This window comes from Prionailurus viverrinus, chromosome B1 (genome assembly GCF_022837055.1).
Source record: "Prionailurus viverrinus isolate Anna chromosome B1, UM_Priviv_1.0, whole genome shotgun sequence".
Taxonomy (NCBI): domain Eukaryota; kingdom Metazoa; phylum Chordata; class Mammalia; order Carnivora; family Felidae; genus Prionailurus; species Prionailurus viverrinus.
In genome coordinates this window covers 166,757,224-166,777,576 of record NC_062564.1, presented here as the reverse complement: position 1 = coordinate 166,777,576, position 20,353 = coordinate 166,757,224, and the positions used below count along the sequence as shown (strand labels likewise).

Below are 20,353 nucleotides of genomic sequence, written 5' to 3'. Positions count from 1 at the left end.
GTTTTAATTAATTTGCTTGAGGGTTTTTTTCTTGGATAAAGTATTATAGATTCAGTTGAAGCCTGTCTTATATCCTAAAATCTAGTATCTTTCCTGTCTTTGTTTATTTTTACAATAGGTACATATCCATCTAAAACCTATCTCTCTCTATATATGATAATATATGTTTTGGTTTTTGCACTTAAATGTTTTTAACTTTACTTAATGCTATCATAGTCATTCTGCACCAACCTCTTTGTTTGGATTGTTTGTGCTTAATATTTTATATTGTGATCTATCTATGTAAAGCACGTGATATTTGTATATTTTTATTGTTGGATTCCATTGTGTAACTATGTCAGTATTTATTTATTCCCAATAGATAAAACATTTAGGCTGTTGTCAATTTTACACCATTAAAAGCTACACTGCAATGGGCATTCTTAGACCATATGAGTGTATCTCAAGGGCATATTCCTAGTGGTGGAAATTCCGTGCCAAAGGACGTGTGCATCTTCAACTTTACCAGCTGTGCCCAAATTGCTTTACAAAGTGCTCAGATCAATTTGTATGCCTACTGAAAGTATATCAAAGTTTCTAACCAATATTTGGCATTCTTACATTTTGCATATGTAATAAGTTTGAAGTGGTGTGCATTGTTTTAATTTGCAGTTCCTCATTTACAGTGGTTCTTTGTCTTTTTTTCTTTCTCTCTTATTTACTTACAGGAAATTTTTCTTTTTTGGTAAATAGTCATACTAATCCGTTCACAAGTTCACAGTTAAATTTGCTGCGTGGATGATAATTTTTAGGATCCCCCTAGGAGTCTATCAGTAGAAGATAATAAGAGTGGAGATGGCCAATGGCTTTCAGGGACAGCTTTAATTAAAAAACAAAAATGGAAATTGAGTTGAATCTTGAAGGGGGAAGGTCCTAATTAAGAGGATTAGTTTAGAAAAGAAATAAGCAACTTCACAGAGGAAGTAACTGTCGACATTTGAAGCCATAAAAAAAAAAAAATCCTACAGTGGGTCTGGGTCTGATGATTTTTAGCATGTTTCAATTATTTACTTATTCTTTTTTATTATTTTGAATTTATTCCCATTAGTTCCAAAATGTATTCAAGACAGTTTACACACTATATATAATCAGTGCAGCATATCTGTTTTTAAATTAGTAAAGTGTGACACAGAAAAATTAATTTAGGATTGGAAGGCATCAGGGAGAAATGTAACATAACAAAATGCAGGTCATTAAGACCTTACATAATGACGAAAGCTGAACTGTACTTATAACTCAGAGATTCCCAGTGACCAAAGAAAATAAGGAAATTAATGAATTTTAGGATTCCTATTGCTTTTCACAAAGTAGGGTCTGGTAAAAATTTTCTTCCACAACTCCTCATACATAAGATACTGAGTGATGCAGTGGGTTCCACCCTCAATAGCACTCCAATATTAGATGCTATTACAAGTATCTAATGACTTTTTGTAGTGTCCTTCCATATAAATGGAGACATAATTTAAAAGCCATATTCATTGAAACTGACCCAATAGCACCCCAATATTAGATGCTATTATAAGTATCTAATGACTTTTTGTAGTGTCCTTCCATATAAATGGAGACATAATTTAAAAGCCATATTCATTGAAACTGACCCAAATTAGGGTAAACTAAACATTAGGATTCAATTATATGAAATGACCCCATAATCCTCCTCAATTCTAGGATAAAATCTTGGCTCTTTTACAGACGCTGGTAAATACAATCCTGGCTGTTATTCAAAAAGGAATTTTGGGGTTTATGCGCAAATGGAAAACATGTATCCCAATAAAAGCTATATTAACTGGCAAACATAAGAACACTTAACTAAATACTTCTTTTATGAATTGAATTCTGTTAGCAAGGCTAAAATCTGCAAACTCCAAAATATGGGTAAATTGACAAATTTCATGTGGAAAGGGACCCTGTTTGCTATTTTTTTTTTTTTTTTTACTGTTGTATGACCCGGTTTTAGCAGTAAGTCTGACACTTAGTAAGTGCTCAGTGAATATTTGGAGAAATAAATGGATGGACAAATGAATGAAATAAACCTCCACAAATTTCATTTTCTACAATGCAGCTTTTGCAGAGTTCTGCCACATGAGAGGTTCTATGCTTCAGCAAGGACCGGAAGCACAAATAAATCTTTTCTTTTGCTCATTAGAAGCAGATACATATGAATTAAAAAGAGATAGCCTTGACACACTTCTCAGAAAATTAAGAAACCTGATTAGGAGTTAGGTATCATTGTCCCCGGAAGAAATGGCCTCAGTGTTTAAGGATGTTATGAGGCTCAAATGAGAAAATGAAGTTAATATATGAAGAATGTCAAGATGTACACATGTGTACATGTTTGTACAATTCTTTAGTTACTGTCCACATGTCTCCATGGGCTGACCTTTCCAGCTATCTGATGTCTCCATTACACTTCTGAAAATTTGCACTAGTGGGTCACCTCTTCTCCATGCTAAACATTATCTGACTTTAGTTCCTTTTGCCTGGGGCATTGTAATAACCCTTCTCCCTTCTCCTTGTTTTCCGTGTCTCTGGTTCCTCCTCTTGGGGTCGATACTTCATGGCATAGAGTAGTCAGGTCCGTGGATTCTGGGTTGAAATGCTGATTCGACCATTTATAAGCTGTTTGATATTGAACTAGTTACATCACTCTGATTCATTCTCAGTATCATCTATAAAATGAGAATAATACTAATATCTATCATATTTGAATTGTTATGAAGGCTCAAATATGATTACCTACATAATGTGCACAATAACCAGCAAATAGTCAGCAAGCGATAAATTCTAATTATTCTCATCACGATTATTCTACCAAAACATTCTTCCTGAAACTGACATCTGACCCTGACCATCCGTACTTAAATCTTTCAGTGATTTCTAGAGGCCTTAATTGGCAAAGTAGAGGATGTAACTTCCGGTACAGTCTGGCTTCAGCTTCCCTTTGCACCCTCTTCACAACCATCCCTACCCCTCTCCTTTTATATTCTAACCAATTATTTCTGGGTTCAGCTCTCCCAGCAGACAATAGCCTTTCAAGTCTCCAAGATTTGACAGAACAAGATTTGGCTGTTTTCACCTTCTGGAATACCCCTCCCTTTCTGCTCTGACAAAAAGCTTTCTCCTTCTCTGGACACCATTATCTACCTCTCTCTGGTCTTACTAACAAGCCCCCGTCACTTTGTAAACTACCTAGAGATATACTGAATTTGCTTATATTTGTGTCCGTCGTCCTGACAGAGAGCCTGTGAACTTCTTGAGGTGGGGAACCCTCTTTAAGTCTATTCTAAGTTCCAGAATGCCTAAAACATAGTAAAGATTTAATATATACCATTAAACAAATGAACGACCTCCTAGCCCAGGGCCTCCCGCATAACATGTGCTCAATGGCATTTACTGAATTGCATTGACTGAATTTAATATAATTCAAACAACTCTTGCTCCTTCAGAACCCCAATCTATTTTCGAACAGAGATTAGACCCTCCGGGTGTTTCACGGTTCTGTTCTGGGCTACCAATGCGACTTAACATGCCGGCAATTTTAAGAAAGAGGTTTTCCTCACCAGAACCTTACAAAAAAAGTGGGACTTGCGGCAGATGGCACCAGAAGAAGGGTTGCCTGCCCAGAGATGCTGCCTCATCGCTTGTTTCCCTTAAATCCCGTGCCTGGAGAGACACGAGAGGGGGAGGGAAGAAAAGTGGGAGAGCGAGTGAAAAAGTTGGCCCGCCTCTTCTCCTCCCCCTCCCATAGAGAAGGACTACACTCAGGCAGATGTCCTAAGACGCCTCCCAAGGGGACCTGGCTCTTGGCTGGAGTCCTCAAATACGTTCAGAGTTCCCTCTGCCCCTTCCCTTCTTCTGTGGCTCTTCTTCTCCACTTATCAACCCCCGCCCCTACTCCCTCATCCCCCTATCACACGAACAGAGGCACACACTGGAGACCAGAAAACCGCCCCGCCTCCAGACTCAGTTCTAGGACCACCGTGGCTGCCAATGAAGGATGCCAGTAGCCAGATCCCTGGGAGTTGAGTTAAAAAAAAAAAAAAAATCAGGTTGAGGACAGAAAGGAAATGCACATAGCAACCTCCAAAGCACGAAAAAATCTCAGTATGCAAATGCCTACAGGATCCCGAGCAAGGAAAGAGCAGGATATCTCCGACTACCCAGAGGACGTGCAGCACCACAAACAGGAACTTTAAAGGGATTGAAATCTGTTGCCTGTTCCACTAGGAATATTGTTTGCAAGGCACAAGGTGTCTTTTGGTAGTGAGCACCCTCTGCGCATGCGCAGGTCCATTCGGGAATTACTGCCCTGCCGCCGACTAAGTTGCATTCCTTGAATCTTCGCAGAAAAGACAATTCTTTAATCAGAGTTAGTAATGTGGACAGTACAAAATCGAGAGAGTTTGGGGCTTCTCTCTTTCCCTGTGATGATTGCCATGGTCTGTTGTGCACACAGGTGAGCTGCTGATCTTGAACGTCTCTTTTTTTCCTTGGTGTTTTTCTTTTTTACATGCTTGCTGGATCATGTAGCTTGTTATTTGGGGGTAGGTGTGCTTGTCTATATTTATGTCTGCTCGCAGTTTGTGTTCATTCTGAATACGGTCCCTACTTCTTCCCTTCAGCGCCAATGAGCCCAGCAACATGTCATACGTGAAAGAGACAGTGGACAGATTGCTCAAAGGATATGACATTCGCTTGCGGCCGGACTTTGGAGGTAATGCTTCATCTTTTTTCAACCTGTAACCCATATCTAGTTCTCCTTTCCTGTCAAAGATAAATGTCAAAAAAAATAAAGCATGTCATTTCCGCAAGTGTGCGCTACGCCCAACGCCCTGGACACACACACACACACACACACACACACACACATCCCGGACCCTCAGTCTCAGGTGGATGAAGCCCCAGGCAGAGCCGACCTTCCCCGGCCCGACACACCCTCTGCATAGTCACTGCATCACGCGTGTGCCCACACCTGTTTTCCCAGGCTGTCCCCTGCAAGGGGGAGTGGGGGATGGAGGAAGCCCATTCAGACGTAGTAAGCACAGGGAAGCCCCCCGCCTCTCCCCATCCTGTCGCCACTCTGAGAATGTGTCCATAATGTGTCCCACCTCCCCGCAGGGCCCCCTGTGGACGTAGGGATGCGGATCGATGTCGCCAGCATAGACATGGTCTCCGAAGTGAACATGGTGAGTGGCCTCCCGACGCGCCCGCGGCCGGGCTTACGCAGATGTGAAATGGACCGGTCCCCGCGCCCTCTGCGTTTCATTGGCGGTCACCTCGCCCCGGCCCCGGGAGTCCCACTCCGCGCGCTCCCCACACTGGCACACACTCCCCACTCCCCACTCCCCGTTGCCCCTGGTTTGTATTTCCAACACACACACACACACACACACACACACACACACACAAGCTACTGCAGTGTTCCGGAGGAAACGTGCTCGGCACTATTTGGGGAAGGACGGGTGACTGTGGTGCTGGAGGATCGGGTGGGGCGGAGTCTGAGCGTTACTTTAGCAGGGTTTCCTTTGGTGTTCCGATGCGGAGGGCACCACCTGCCGGCGGCCCGACGGCCTGCAGCAGGGTCCCCGGACCGCGGTTCGCCGCCGCCTCCGCTCCGGGAGCGGTGGCCCAAGCCCCCCAGCCCGCCCAGGTCCCGCCACCGAACGCCCAAGCACTCCTTCAGGGTTTCAGACTGTCCACTCCCTCGTTCCAGGCTCTGGCACACCTTGTGGCAGGAGCAACAGGCTGAGACAACAGTCCATGCTTGTTAATAGGAAAGTGCTCAAGACAGTTTCTGGGGAGGCTTGTATTGTTCCCTTGTGAGGGTTGATGAATTTGTCTTCCAGCATCTCGCAAATTTAAGTGGAAACCGAATGGGTCGAGTCACTGCTTTGCTTTATGCTAGAAACTTAAGCAGGCCGGAAAAGCCTGATGATTAAAGGGACCGTGGAAATTGGGGGGGGGGGGGGGGGGGGGGGGGGGAGAGGGCGGTAGTAACATAGCGCCCTCCTTTCAAAAGGTTAGCATTCTTCTATTTCCACATTTTCTTCTCCCTTTCTGAAGCTGTTGCACAGTAGACTGAAATCATAGCTGTCGTCTTCTCTATTGGCTGTTTCCAACCACTGCGGGGTAGCAGTTTTCTAGTTGTTAGAGTTTCTAACTGTTGCTTCTCGTAAGGTAGGGGGGAAAAAAGCCTGTTGCTTTTCTAGAACCAACCATCCAGGGAATAGCTAGATCTACGTGAGCAAAATGCCATTTTTATTTCATTTGCGAAAAAATATTGTGGCAGCAGAAATTTTAGACAGCCTGAATAATTTAAAGACTAAAACCCTCTGGGATTTTGTCACTCTATAGCTGCAAAGGCTATTGAATTGTCATTTCATTACGAGTGTGCCGTGTTATCTTAACATGCTAAGATTTAAGAATTCTTTCTTTTTCTAGCTTGTGTCAAGGAAAAATAAATATGTTTATAATCTATTGAAAAGGATTAGAAGAAGAAGTCTATTAAATTTCTCTATTTTATAGTTGTAACTTCTCCTGCTTTAAATAGCTTATTTAAAATAAGGTGTCTCTGGTGGTTGTATTGGGAAAAGAAAAACAATTTTTAAAAATGAATGCATGGTGAATATTTTCTGACTCAAGGAAGGTTTTTTAACAGACTGGCTTATTAATCATATTCTGTTCGTATACATCTCACTACCACAAAGCAACCCAAAACACACTATTTACAAACACTGGAGAACGTAGTAGTAACGTGCACATATACAAATCATACCTAATCTATGCCATTGCAACTGGATAAATTAGATAATGAATTACAAAGTAGTCTATATCTTGTAGATAAATGATGATAGTATTTTCCTTTCCAAGTCATTTATTTTGGCATCTTGTAAGTACCAACATAGATAATTTATAAAATGGGAGAAGATTCAGACAGCTTAAAAGGCAAACAGTGCCTTTGCTGGTGGTCTATTTTCTGTATAGGGTACTATACTTTACAGAATTTTAAAAAATGTATAATTCTGTTGACTATATTTACAAACAACTTTGGAGCTACAAAAAGAAACTGAATTGAATAGGGAAGTTGCTATTAACCAAAACAACCATTTCCACAAAAAAAGCTCTGTGTAACTAGTTGTTCAACTGGATTCATACGTAGCCCAGACAAAGAGGATTGAGTTTAATTGCAGTACCCCTGGAAAAAGCTCCTAATGATGGAATAATACAGCCTACTTACTTACTGTACTATGTATATATGTACTTGAGTTTTTAAAAATACTCCCCCAACAGATAAGCCTTTGAAAAATATATTGTACTAAAATACCAATTACCTTTCCACTGGGGTGTTAGAAACATGGTGGGAAAATAGAAAACACTGAACATTGAAAAATAGTAAACCTTGATTTACTTACTGTTCCTTGTTTCTGCTTTTAAATGAGAGCTACCAACAAGATCCAAGGTCTATTTTACCTTCTCTCATATATGACAAAGCATTGAGATAAATAGGTTGGAAAAACACCAAGAAAAATGGAAACAAAGAGGACTTTTAAGATCAAGGGTTATCACCACAACCTCAATAGTTAGTTCTGGTTAAGAGCATTGTCTACAATATGCTTTGAATTTTAGATAATATAAGTAGGGCTGAAATGTCAGTGGGAAATAAGGCTCAATGATTTTTATACTAAATGTGTTTTAGTACCCTAATAGGCAGTAACTTTTGAGGTTATTTAAAAGGAATTTTTTTTTTTAATTTTTTTTTCAACGTTTATTTATTTTTGGGACAGAGAGAGACAGATCATGAACGGGGGAGGGGCAGAGAGAGAGGGAGACACAGAATCGGAAACAGGCTCCAGGCTCTGAGCCATCAGCCCAGAGCCTGACGCGGGGCTCGAACTCACGGACCACGAGATCGTGACCTGGCTGAAGTCGGACGCTCAACCGACTGCGCCACCCAGGCGCCCCTAAAAGGAATTTTTTTACCAAAATTGACAAAAATTAAGAATGGACAAAGAATATAATAAAAAATAGCTCTAAAGAAACTTCAGACTAAAGTCCATTCCTAAAACACTGTTCATTTTTATATTTTTATTCATTAGCATTATTACCCACCCATTCCATAGCTGGGAAAATGACATGATAATTGTACATTACATTAATGGGTTGGAAAATGAGGCTTTGTTAGGTTTTGTTCTTTTCTTATACTACCGTATGTGAAATATAATTCTATGTTGGTTTATAGCATTATCTGTTTTCAAGACTAACATAACATTGAGTATTTTCTGATTCATGTTCTTCAGAACATAGAATGCTACTCCCAAATTAAGAAAATAAAAGCTAGCTTTTATGGTCAAGAACCTATACAATCCAAAATTATTGACTCTGGGCGGTGAATTCTGAGCAGCATTCCTCTGAGGAGTAATTCCAACGCAGAAAAAAAAGAAAACTATACTGAGGAGCAAGACTTTTCAGGAGTTAATATTATTGATTAAATTAGGAAGAATTTTTCTTATGGCAACATGGGATATACTAGGCATGCAATAGTGATTATACACTGTTATTTTTTGAACAGTTATATTTTAAAAACTACTGTGATTTCCATTTGTTGTTTTATTAAACACTTCAAACCTCCCCTTAGTTTCTGCCAAGCCATAAACCTACTCTCTCTGTCTCTCTCTGTCTCTGTCTCTTTCTCTCTCTCTGTAGACTAAAGATAAACAGAAGGCAGTTGGGGCAAAAGGAGACAATAGACCCCATAAATTGCCTTTCAGTAACACTAATATCTCTCAATATAAATTCAGTGAAACACAAATGATAATAAGCTGATCTTCTCTTTGAGCAGAAGACTGGGGAAGCATGATATTAACTACCTGCAAACAAGAGTTGAATTCTTGCATTTCAGATTCCAATAACTAGTTGTTCCTTCTTATTAAGAAGGTGGCTTCTGATGATCAGGTAGGAGTTTCAAGCATAAAACTCTCTTTCCCTGACCTAGAGAACAATGTTCCAAGTGGGCACTCCCAGAAGACTTTACATCTATTGAGTCTTGACCCAAGTAGCCATTCCTAGTAATAGATAGCACCATGCATTCATGGTTTCTTTTCTTCCTTCATGCATGAGTGGATGCAATAGTGAATGCTCTTACAGGCATTGGAAATAACAATGAAAAGAGTAAAAAAAAAAAAACAACAACTTGCAAAAGCCTCATAAATACATAAATAATACCTAAAAGATAAACAAATATAATTTACCAAGTATCCACTGTTGTTAAATTGCCCTGTTGTTGTTGTTGTGATTTTAATATTTGATTACAGAGGTTTCTGGTGCATACTTTAGTTATGTCCAATTATTATCATCTTGGTGACACAAAACAGTCACTACTTTCAGTATCCCCCTGCCCATTTCTTTAAGTCAGTGTTCTTCAATCTATACTGCATACCTGAATTGCTCTGAGATCTTAAAATGTTAAAATGCAAGTTCTGAATCAGAGGTGTGGGATGGGGTCGGCATTCTGCATTTCCTAGGTGACACCCATTACTGGCGTGTGGATGGCACTCTGTGCGGCAAGGTTGTAGTGCGTTATTCTGAGATCTTGCATTATTGAGAAGTGAGCACTTTTTTCTCCTAAATTTCCTGAGGAATGCTATTATTTCAAGGTTCCAAATTGAGTTTTAAGTTAATTTCTAGATAACCAGGTAGCTGTGCTCAAAGGAGAACATTAGTTTAGTAATTGATGATTAAGCAATAGGACAAAGACAAGAGCCTAGATGATGGGGCTTGACTTAACTAATAAGCACTTCTCCTAAATGTGTCAATACTCATGAGTCAGCCAACCTTACATGAGGGCTATGAAAGTGTTTCCAAGCACAGTAACTCTGACAATACTATCCTGCTGCTTTACAGAACACCAGTGACTTTTCTTAGTCAGAATAGAGAACATTGCAAACTGTTCCCCCCCCCCCCCCCCCCGCCACTGAAGAGCTTGCAATAGCTTTGTAAAATAGCCTAAACATACCCTTGTTGCTGTCAGGAAATTCTCTGAGGTTATAACAAAATCACTTCACAAATAGAGCAAATAGGTCAGTATCATTTAAAGGTAGGAACAGCTATCAGCAGTTAAATAAAGATAGAAATGCATTTTTCTCTTATATGAGTAATCAACCAGTCTCACTTTTAGGTGCTGGGTTACAATATTACACCATCTTGAGAAGCTGAGAGAGGAAAAATGTCCCTTTGCCATTCTGTTTTGAGATAACAGAAAGATCTTTTTGTTCCCTAAGCCACATCAAAGCAAGGCTATCCAAATTTTTTGAATGTTTGGGTTCACATTTGAAAGCCTATGTTCTTGGAATCTTAAGGCCCTGGGTATTAAAGTGTGCAATACGATGAAAATAAATAGTAACACTTATTGAATACATCCTGTGCATGAGTTATGTTTATGGGGTGCTTTATATCACTAGCTCATTTAATCCTAGATTTAAGGTTATGGGGTTATTATCCTGCATTATAGATGGAGAAACTTAGGCTATAGTGATTAAATAGTTTGCTCAGATGTTATAGAGCTAGTAAATGGCATGGCCCAAGTCTGAAACCAGGCAACCTGACTCCAGGGCCTGGCTCCTATCTGCCAGGCAAACAGAAATATATTCCCAGTATGTAGCTTTGGAACCTTGAGTGAGTCATTTGACTTCTCTGGGCCTCAGGTTTCCCCTCTGTAAAATGAGAGTAAATGGCACTATTGCTAAACCTGTTTTCAGTTCAAATATTCTATGACATAAACTTAGACCTTTAAAGAGTTTAGACTCTGCCCCAAATACGATTCTTCCATTCCATCTTAGTCTTCTGTTATAGTCTATCTTCTTCCATTTAGTTCTCCTGTTAGATATGTCAATCAACAAACATTTATTGAATTCCTATGGAGTACACACACTGTGGTCTCCTGGGAACAACGCAGCAATGATTGTGTGTCATCTGGGGCATCTTAAATCACCATTTTAATTGGTCATGGCATTATTGTCCTTTTTTTTTTTCCTAAACACATTTCCAAAGACAGCAATAAGAAACAGTGGATCAATGGTCTTCAAAATGAGACTTGACTGATTCCTGGTTTACATTGTACCGAATGTTGGAGCCAGCACCTAGACGGAAATTTTTCTATCCAATTCTGTCCACTGTGCTCAAACTGGGAACATCACTCCACTCTAAATTAATAAATTTTTCAACACTTAACGTGAAACAGTAAGAAACCATTACTCTCCAGGATCTGGGTATCCCAAAGATTTACCCAAACCACTTAAAATCTTTCCATCAGGTGGTCTGGTGGCAACAGTAAAGCTAAAGTGTTCATCTCAGCTGAATATTACTTGATATCAATTCTCTAAGTGTTTGATACTTTTTGTCTTGGCAGACCCCCAAAGTCTCAATAGCACTCTCAAAACACAGAGGAATGAAATCTTGCTATTAGCAAGGAAGGTAAAAAATTTCAAAAGAAAAATAATGGTTGTAAGTGTTTCCAACTTGAGTTTTAATAACTCAAATGACATTACCACACTTGAAAATAATAGGAGGATAAATAGATATATGCTTATAATTGATTAAATGTTAGTACAGAGCTTCCTCATGAACTTTTTCACAACACCAAATCCTATTTTTTTTATAATACCAGAACCGAGTTTCTATATTTTAGAATACTTGTTTTCAGCAGATTGTACATTTCATGAAATCTTTTGACTAGCCACCGAAGGAAGTTAATAGTCTGTGACATATATCAACCTATTACTCAGCCCTTGACAGAAATGTTCAAGAAAGGATTTACAATTAATTCCTATAAGTGGTTGTACATTAGAGAAAAGGTTGGCCAAAGAGTAAAAGATGTGTGGGTTTTCTTTTTTGTGAGCCCTGTTATCCTGTTTTAGAATCTTTATTAGTCCTCATTGCTTTTCTACTAGTAGTTTTTTTCTGCTACCCCTCTGTTAGGCACTTAATGTATGCCCCCTCTTTCAGCCCAGTACAACTTGTCATTGTATTGCATATTTAAGATTAAAAGGCTTTTTTTCCAAGAGCATTCATTCAACTACTCTACTAGTCTCTGTCCTCGTAGAATTTACATTCTTCTCAAAAAAATTATTTAAAACTTTATTTGGCAGAATGAAGATTCTTTCCCTTTGAGAGATTTGGAAACATTTACAGTTATTTTGTTCTTGGGTTGTTTTGGTTCAACACATACTTATAGAACAATTCTTTTTTTAAAAAAATGTTTTTAATGGGTCCTAGGGATGGAAATATGACTAACATATGCTCCAAACCTTCAAATATTTTACAGTATACAAGACAATGTATACCTAAAGTTATTTTATTTATTTATTTGGGGGGTGGCTTGAACCCATGAACCATGAAGTCATGACCTGAGCCAAAGTCAGATGCTCAACTGACTGAGCCACCCAGGCACCCCACAAATATAATTTCTTCATTAAATGCATGTAAAGTGTTTCAAATTGTGTCTATCACATAGTAAGTACTAAATAAATGTTAGCTATTAACATTATTTTTTAATATGAAATTTATTGTCAGATTGGTTGAAGATATTTTAAAATGATGTGTTAGGTGCTATAATGGAGACATGTACGTCCAAGATTCTATGGGAACATGGAAGAGTGGTTTCCAAGGTGTAGTAAAGGGTTAATCCTGAGGAGAATCTTAAAGAGATATAGTAGTTAGCACCATGTATAGGCTACAAATGAAAAGAAGAATCTTTCAAGCAAAAAATAAGGGCATAAGCATTGGCAGTTGTGTATGAAAATAGCCTGAGTGTTCCAGAAACCACAGGTTAGTCACTCTTGTGAGAACTTAAAGAGCACGGGGAAGATTGTCAAGAGATAAGATGATACTAAAAGCAAGGTGTAGGACAGTGTTATTGAATGTTCTCCTGTGTATAAAAAGAAGGCTGTCTGTCTCTGTCTCTGTCTGTCTGTCTCTGTCTGTCTGTCTCTCTCGCTCTCTCTCTCTCTCCATATATATATATATATATATATATATATATATATGTGTGTGTGTGTGTGTGTGTATACACACATACATATTTACAGAACACACACACACACAGTATATGCACTGACCATTTCTGGAAGAATATACAAAAAATGAATGGTTGTCTCTTGGAAGTGGAACTAGGAGTATGGCCTGAAGGGATACTCATTGTATTTTACATACCTGCTTGAGTTGTTTGATTAAACAAAAATCTTATACATGTTTTAAGCTTTCACTCTAAAAAGACACACACGAACGCACATGGAAAGAAATGATGCTGGAATATGTATGCTAAGAAAATGAATACTAATCCTGAAATACAGAAAACGTGCTAAAGGTTCTAACAGGTGCTATGTTTTACGTGTCAGAGAGATCATTCTGGAAGTGATGTGGAGGATGAGGTAGAGGAGGATAAAATTGGGGGCAGCATTCCTAGTTAAGAAGCTAAGAGGGTGGTTCAAAATCCAGGTGAGAGGGGATAAATGCCTAAAGTAGAAGAAGAATGACCTTAGGAATTGGAAGTAAAAAAAGAAGAAGAGATAATCAAACAGAGGCAAATTGGAGGGATTTTATGACGGGCTATTTTTTTTTTAATTTTTAAGTTTATTTATTTATTTTGAGAGAGACAGCCTAAGTGGGGGAGGGACAGAGAGAGAAGGAGTGAGAGAATCCCAGGGAGGCTCCATACTGCCAGCACAGAACCAGACCTGGGGCTCAAACTGAAGAAACCAAGAGATCATGACCTGAGCCGAAACCAAGAGTTGGACACTGAGTTGGACACTTAACTGACTGAGCCACCCAGGCGCCCCATGTGACTGGTTATTTAATGGAGATTAGAGAGAAGATGATCCTAGAATGCCCTATGAGGTTCCATGTCAAATGATCGGCACATGTGGTACCATCTGCCCAAGGATGGAACACAGGAAAAGAAGCTCCAACCATCTTATTCACCACTGAAGTGGGTATGTTATCAGAATTTAAAAAAAAAAAAAATTGCCAGAGCATGTTACTATAAGCTTACTTGTGGGGACACTGGGGTAGAATATTGGAGACTGAAACTGTCCTGAAGAAGACTAGTTCTTTGATGAGTTTTCTAATTCTGTTCACAAATAAGGCAAGCTCTACAGGGAGAAATCCTGGGGTGCATCAATGTGGTGGCTCAAATGAGCTGATTAGAGATAAGGAGAACCGGTGTTGGCAGAATAGAGTGTAGTCAACTTTAATCTCTAGCAATATTGTTCTTTCTCTGTGAGGACCTAGACCCTGATAGTATGTAAAACATACTTCTCAAATTCGTCCAGGGATGTAATCTTTGTACTCTGTTTTAGTTGCCTTTATAAAACCAAATAGGTGGGGAAAAAAAGATGTGTGGAGAACTCACTTACGCAGCATCTGCTCTCTTCTCTACCACGTCCCCAAAATGATTCAGAGCCCTTCTGGAACACTGTGTTTCCATGTGAAGTCATGTGCAAGCACTGTGAGTTCTTGCAGAAAGTGTATTTGGTGATGACATGAGACCAACAGAACACAAGTGAGGCCAATAGCATGCCTCGAGAAGTGAATCTTAGCTGCCAGGAAATTAAAAAGTAATTCCCAGCTTTGCTGAAGAACTGAAACATCTGAATGGCCTGATGGGAATGATTTTAAACGAGAATTCAACACAGCCCTGCCCCTCACAAATGTTCTCATGGAAAAGGGATAGCTATTTAAGCAGAGGTGTACTCATACATTGTAATATTTGGTTTAGAGAAAAAAGGCAGAGATGTAGCTGGAGAAATGGATCCAAATAGAAAAGGATTCTTAGGTAGCCATTAGCAATCAGCTAACCCATACTAGAGTATGGGTTAAGGCACTTCAGATCCAACAGGAAAGTTAGAAGCTAGATGCCTCGCTCTTGTTGCTGAATGGATTAATCAGGGAAGTTGCTAGAAGTGAATCCTGCTTGAATGAGAGGGTTATTTGGGATCCTTCCTGAAAGCGGGGGAATAGATTTGTTGAAAGCTCAGGTTCCCTGCCTACTCTAACCCTCTGTGACTCATGGTGAGATTTTTTTTCTTTCTCTCTTTTCTTCTGATCTATTATTTTCAAGAGAATGATATACAATTCTCTAGTCAAGAGGAACAGCTTTGTGGTTTCCATAGAGACATTTCAATGACATTTAGTTGAAATCCTACCTAGAATATTTCTCATGTCAGAGGCCTTCATTTCTCCCTCCTACCACTTGCAATCCCTCTCCCACCCAAATCCATCTAGATCTACTTTAAAGCCCACAGGAAGTCATCTTTCTTCTGTGGAGCCTTTTCTGTAGCCACACCAGAGAGAATTATGCTGGAGAAAGAGTATACAGGGCATATAAACAAATCAAGACTCCAAAGAGGCAAAAGACCCAATATAATATAACGATCCTCTTTTAGCCCCAATAAGGTTTTTATTGACCTTGTCTTTTCAGCCTGCACTATGTAAGCTCCAGGAAGTTTAGGATTATATTCTTTATGCTCTCTGTGTAGCTCCTAGCATATTATGGGAACTTAATAATAACATTTATTAGGATTATAACATAATTTTTCTGGTCATAAAGAAGTGTTAGTAATAATGTCATTTGAATTTATTAATTCAGAAATTAATAGGTTCTCTGTCAGGTCTACCTTATGCCTGAATCTGTAATTTTCTTTTAGGTTGATCATGAATCAGGAGCCGTTTCTATAGAAACAATTTTATCACATGGCACAGTCAGTTTCACACACACAAAACTACTTCATGACAAATATCAGTGCAATGTACATACACACACACACACACACACACACACGCATGCAACCACCTAACTTTTCTTCCGCATTAAAAAATAATGACTGCTTTTCATTCTTCAAAATGTCATTTCCATACTGGCACCTGGACTATCACTATTTCTGGAAATATTTAAGAAATTGTTAAAGAACCACTTGATTGATGACTATAAGGCGAGTGACATTTAAAAAGAAGGAAAATCAAACTTAACAGGTAGCATATGAAAAGGGATTCCTCAGCCAATCTGGAGAGGTTATGAATAAGTAGATTTTAAAAGATAACCCAATAACTTTATTAAGTTTCAAAATATAAACTACAAAACATGTCTAATTGAGAAATATACATATTTAATGTATGTGTTTATAATCTATCTATCCATGTAGTTATTTTTGCTCTAATTGTATCCTTGCTGCTACATGCTAAGTTTGCTTTCAGATGTCAACTTGTCTGAAACTTCCAGATCCACAGAGTAATTGGTCATAACTAGTAAATGTGTTTATTCAACTGCCACACTAAATGGTGATAAAAGATTCTTTTTTCTTTAATTTTTTAAATGTTTATTTATTTTTGAGACAGAGAGAGACAGAGCATGAACGGGGGAGGGTGAGAGAGAGAGGGAGACACAGAATCTGAAACAGGCTCCAGGATCTGAGCTGTCAGCACAGAGCCCGATGCAGGGCTCGAACTCACGGACCGCGAGATCATGACCTGAGCTGAAGTCGGATGCTTAACCGACTGAGCCACCCAGGTGCCCCATGATAAAAGATTCTTTCCACTGACATCACCACCTCTGTGCCCACCCCTCACACACACACACTCACACACACACACACACACTTCAGCACATCCCAAAGAAACAACTGAGAGAACAGATTCCCAGTTCAAACTGACTGCTGAGTTGAGGCTGGTGAGAGCAGACAGAGAAAATTCTCTATAAAGCTTAGTTGAAATATAATTGAATATATTCAATTTGTGAATTCAATATAATTGAAACTCTTGGCTTAATGTGATAGGAACTGCTTTTTAGAAGTTTTGAAGTTGGAAATTGGAGGAGGGAGACTGGCTGAAAAATTTGTAGAGTAGAAAGTACTCACAAAACTGGAAAATTATATTCAGTCCTTGTGGGTTATTGGTCCATATCTCCTACATCATGCTACCACCAGTTTTGGATATGCTCCTATGTGCTCTGTTGCCATGAAGTTTCAAGGGGACTTTATAACCAGGGGCTCTGAAATTATGGAAGGATATCACAGGTGACACCTGCCCTACTGTGCTCGACATCACTATCGTAGAACATAAGCATGTCTTGATGAACCATGTGTTTGAATAGTCATAATGAAGTTTTTCCACATTTTGAAGGATTTGCACCTTTGGCTCTGCAAAACAGAGATATGTGAACCCAAACTCAAACAAAGCAGTTGCTATTATTCTTTTCCAATACTGTTAGGTCTCACTGACTGGAGGTTTGTTATTGAGGCAAAATATGGGATTCTGTTGGTATTTAGGTAGGGAGTACCAGTGGGAAGCTAACAGCTTAAAATGCCATCATTTGTTCCTGATACCCTCAGTTTTGATTACTGCTGAATTGCAAATAACCCCAGAGAGAGGCAACAATCATGCCAGAGTTTAGTTCCTGTATTTACATCAGAGTGTGAAGGAATGGTTTAGTGAGGGAATAGGTTTGCTTAAGAGACAAAGATTAGAAAAGGATACGAAGAGAGGAAGGAAACAGGAGTTATTTCATACTTTGCTTAGAATCAGCGGTTTCCTGACTTTGGGAGCCGATATGAAACAGCTAGAAAAAGTGATTGAGGTGTGCTGAGACAGCATTTGTGAGGTCCACACTGATCCTCTGCCCTCAAAATGTATTTTGCTTGATCTGACAGCAATGCCTGATATTTTGTAACCTGAGATGTGAAACCAACAAATTCACCTCCATTCTCTGGAGATGTACCATCCATACTGATGGGCAAGGTGATGATAATATCTGGCAGTTTTAATTATAGGATAATATCTTGTAGTTTTAATAACTTTGTAGACAATGAATCTTATAGTTAAAATCAGTGTCTAGTGGGCAGCATACTGGCAACTTTTTAAGTCCAGACACTCCCCATCTGGCGTATATAATTTTGGTTTTTCTCCTGAAGTACATTCCCCTTGAATGTGCTTCTGTCAAGTTATATTTGAATAATTTTAAATCACTTTAAAATGTCAGGATGATGTTGTATCCTCATTTATACTCTCAAGCATAAATCTTGTGACTTAAGCCCCTTGATTCTCAGTTTCATGTAAAATGGAAATAATAATTTCTGCTTCACCTATTTCAGGGAGCTGTGAGAATCAAAAGAAATAAATCATATACAAATATATGGTCTGTATATGTGATATATAAATTGCAAATTACTATATAAATATTAAATGCTGGTATTTTCATTATTTTACCATCATCTCCAAAGCTTATAATGAATTTCTCTGTCTTTAATGCCAGGACATCAAGAGTAACATTGATTCACAACATGAATAATCAAATATAGTATTTTTGTTTAATATTGGGGTTTTCATCATGCAGTTGAAATTTATAGTACTTCTAATTGTGAAACTATTCTGTGAGATCTGAGAGAAAGAAATGGAAAATTTCGTTGACTTTCTCTTGGTTCTCACTTCTCAAACTTAAAGTTTCAGTCTGTGTAGGGTCCTCCCATACCTCTCTAAATTTCATATTTTGTATTACTCCCTGGTAACATGGTTTTCCATAGGCTTAGCCTAGGAATTAGGGCTCTGGAGTTGATTTCTTCAATTACAGACCCTCCACCTGCAGGATCTGTTACCTTGGCATTAACTTTAGAGTAATGATATAATTTGTTTTCTAAGCATGCACTTTTGAGAATAAAAGGGAACACTGTTAATATTACCTGGGACAGGAAGTGTAACCAACACAATGCTGGGAAAGTCAAGACTACGATCATTTTGTGACACTGAAAGCCTGAATTTTTTCATCTTTAAGATGAGGATAAGTGCTACTTTCTTCTTAGGTCATTAAAAGCAAAATAAGATAATGTGTCCCCAGGCTTGGGGAAAATACTGGTTATTTTTTAAACTGATGCTTCTTCTTTATTGGGCACTTACTGTGTATGAGGCACTGTTATGAGTGCTTTTTATCAATATCAACATAGAATTGATATGTCATATCAATTGATATGTCAATGTCAACATAGAATTATGTGGATGAGATAAGATAATAAGAGTTTTTATCCTAAAGTTTGAGATAATCAAATTAAAATATCATCTATCAACTTACTTTTGCTTACCAAGAACTTCATAAGAGCTAAGAATTGTGAAAGGTTATTAAAAATTGTAGCATTTACTTTATTCCTTCAAGGAACATCCAAAAATCTCACGGAGAGGGTAAGTTAAGAAAAAGTAACTGTCTTCATGAGGTCATAATTGACCACAAGTGGCACTAAAAAAAAGTGCCCTGAAGATGAGATCACAACTCAGGACATCACAGAGAAAATGCAAACACGCTGAGATGTTCAAGATGAGATCATGTAGGTAGGAAGGTGATGAGTATTCCAGGCAGAGAAAATAGAACTAAAAAGACTGTAGAGAGATAAGAATACTAAGAGTACTCAAGAAGAGAGAAATTCACTAACAATATTTGAATTTTAAGGCTTGGAAAATCATTCCTGCATCTTAATAATGAAAATTGATACTTATTGAGCACTTCTACAAAACAGGTACCATTTGAGTACTTTATAATTATTAACCCATTTAATCCGTCGTGCAGCCATATGAAGTATGTCACTATTGTTTCTTTTTTTTTTAAGGGAGAAGTATTTGATTTTTTCATTTTTTTAAGTGTTTATTTTATTTGTTATGTTATAAAACATTCATTTTAAATGTTTATTTATTTTGAAGGAGAGAGGAGAGGAGGGGCAAAGAGAGAGGAAGAGAGATAATCCCAAGCAGGCTCCACACTGGCAGCGTGGAGCCCTACATGGGGCTTGAACACACAAAGCAGGAGATCGCGATCTGAGCCAAAACCAAGAGTCAGATGCTTAACTGACCAAGTCACCCACGTGCCCCTCATTATTATTTCTATCTTATGGGTAAGGAAACTGAGACATAATAAAGTTAAGTAACTTCCCCAAAGTTACACAACTAGTAAGTGATAGAGCTGTGATTTGCACTCAAGTCTCTGATCTGCATGCCAGATCTGAAGATGCCTTCATAGTCTGTGTGTGGTAGTTTTGTCATGAAATCAGGTCATAAATCATCGTTATTTCCAATAACATTTTTAAGTTGATTTATTTATCTTGAGGGGGAAGGTCAGAGAAAGAGAGAGAGAGAGAGAGAGTGAGAGAGAGAGAGAGAGAGACTCCTAAGCAGGCTCTAGTGCAGAGCCCAATGTGGGCTTGAACTCATGAATCCCTAAGATCATGACCTGAGCCAATCAAGAGTCAAACACTTAACCAACTGAACCACCCAGGCACCCCTCTAATAA

The 20,353-nt window shown here is 38.7% G+C and overlaps 1 protein-coding gene across 2 annotated transcripts in view; it reads left to right on the top strand.

Moving 5' to 3' along the window:
* The first annotated feature begins 4,415 nt into the window (after positions 1-4,415).
* GABRB1 (gamma-aminobutyric acid type A receptor subunit beta1) overlaps positions 4,416-20,353 on the top strand; it is a 376,991-nt gene continuing 361,053 nt past the window's right edge. For both annotated transcript variants that reach the window (XM_047856627.1, XM_047856626.1), the window contains exons 1-3: positions 4,416-4,495; positions 4,662-4,753; positions 5,158-5,225. In XM_047856627.1, coding sequence (XP_047712583.1) covers positions 4,416-4,495; positions 4,662-4,753; positions 5,158-5,225 — 240 coding nt within the window. The remainder of the gene's footprint in view (positions 4,496-4,661; positions 4,754-5,157; positions 5,226-20,353) is intronic.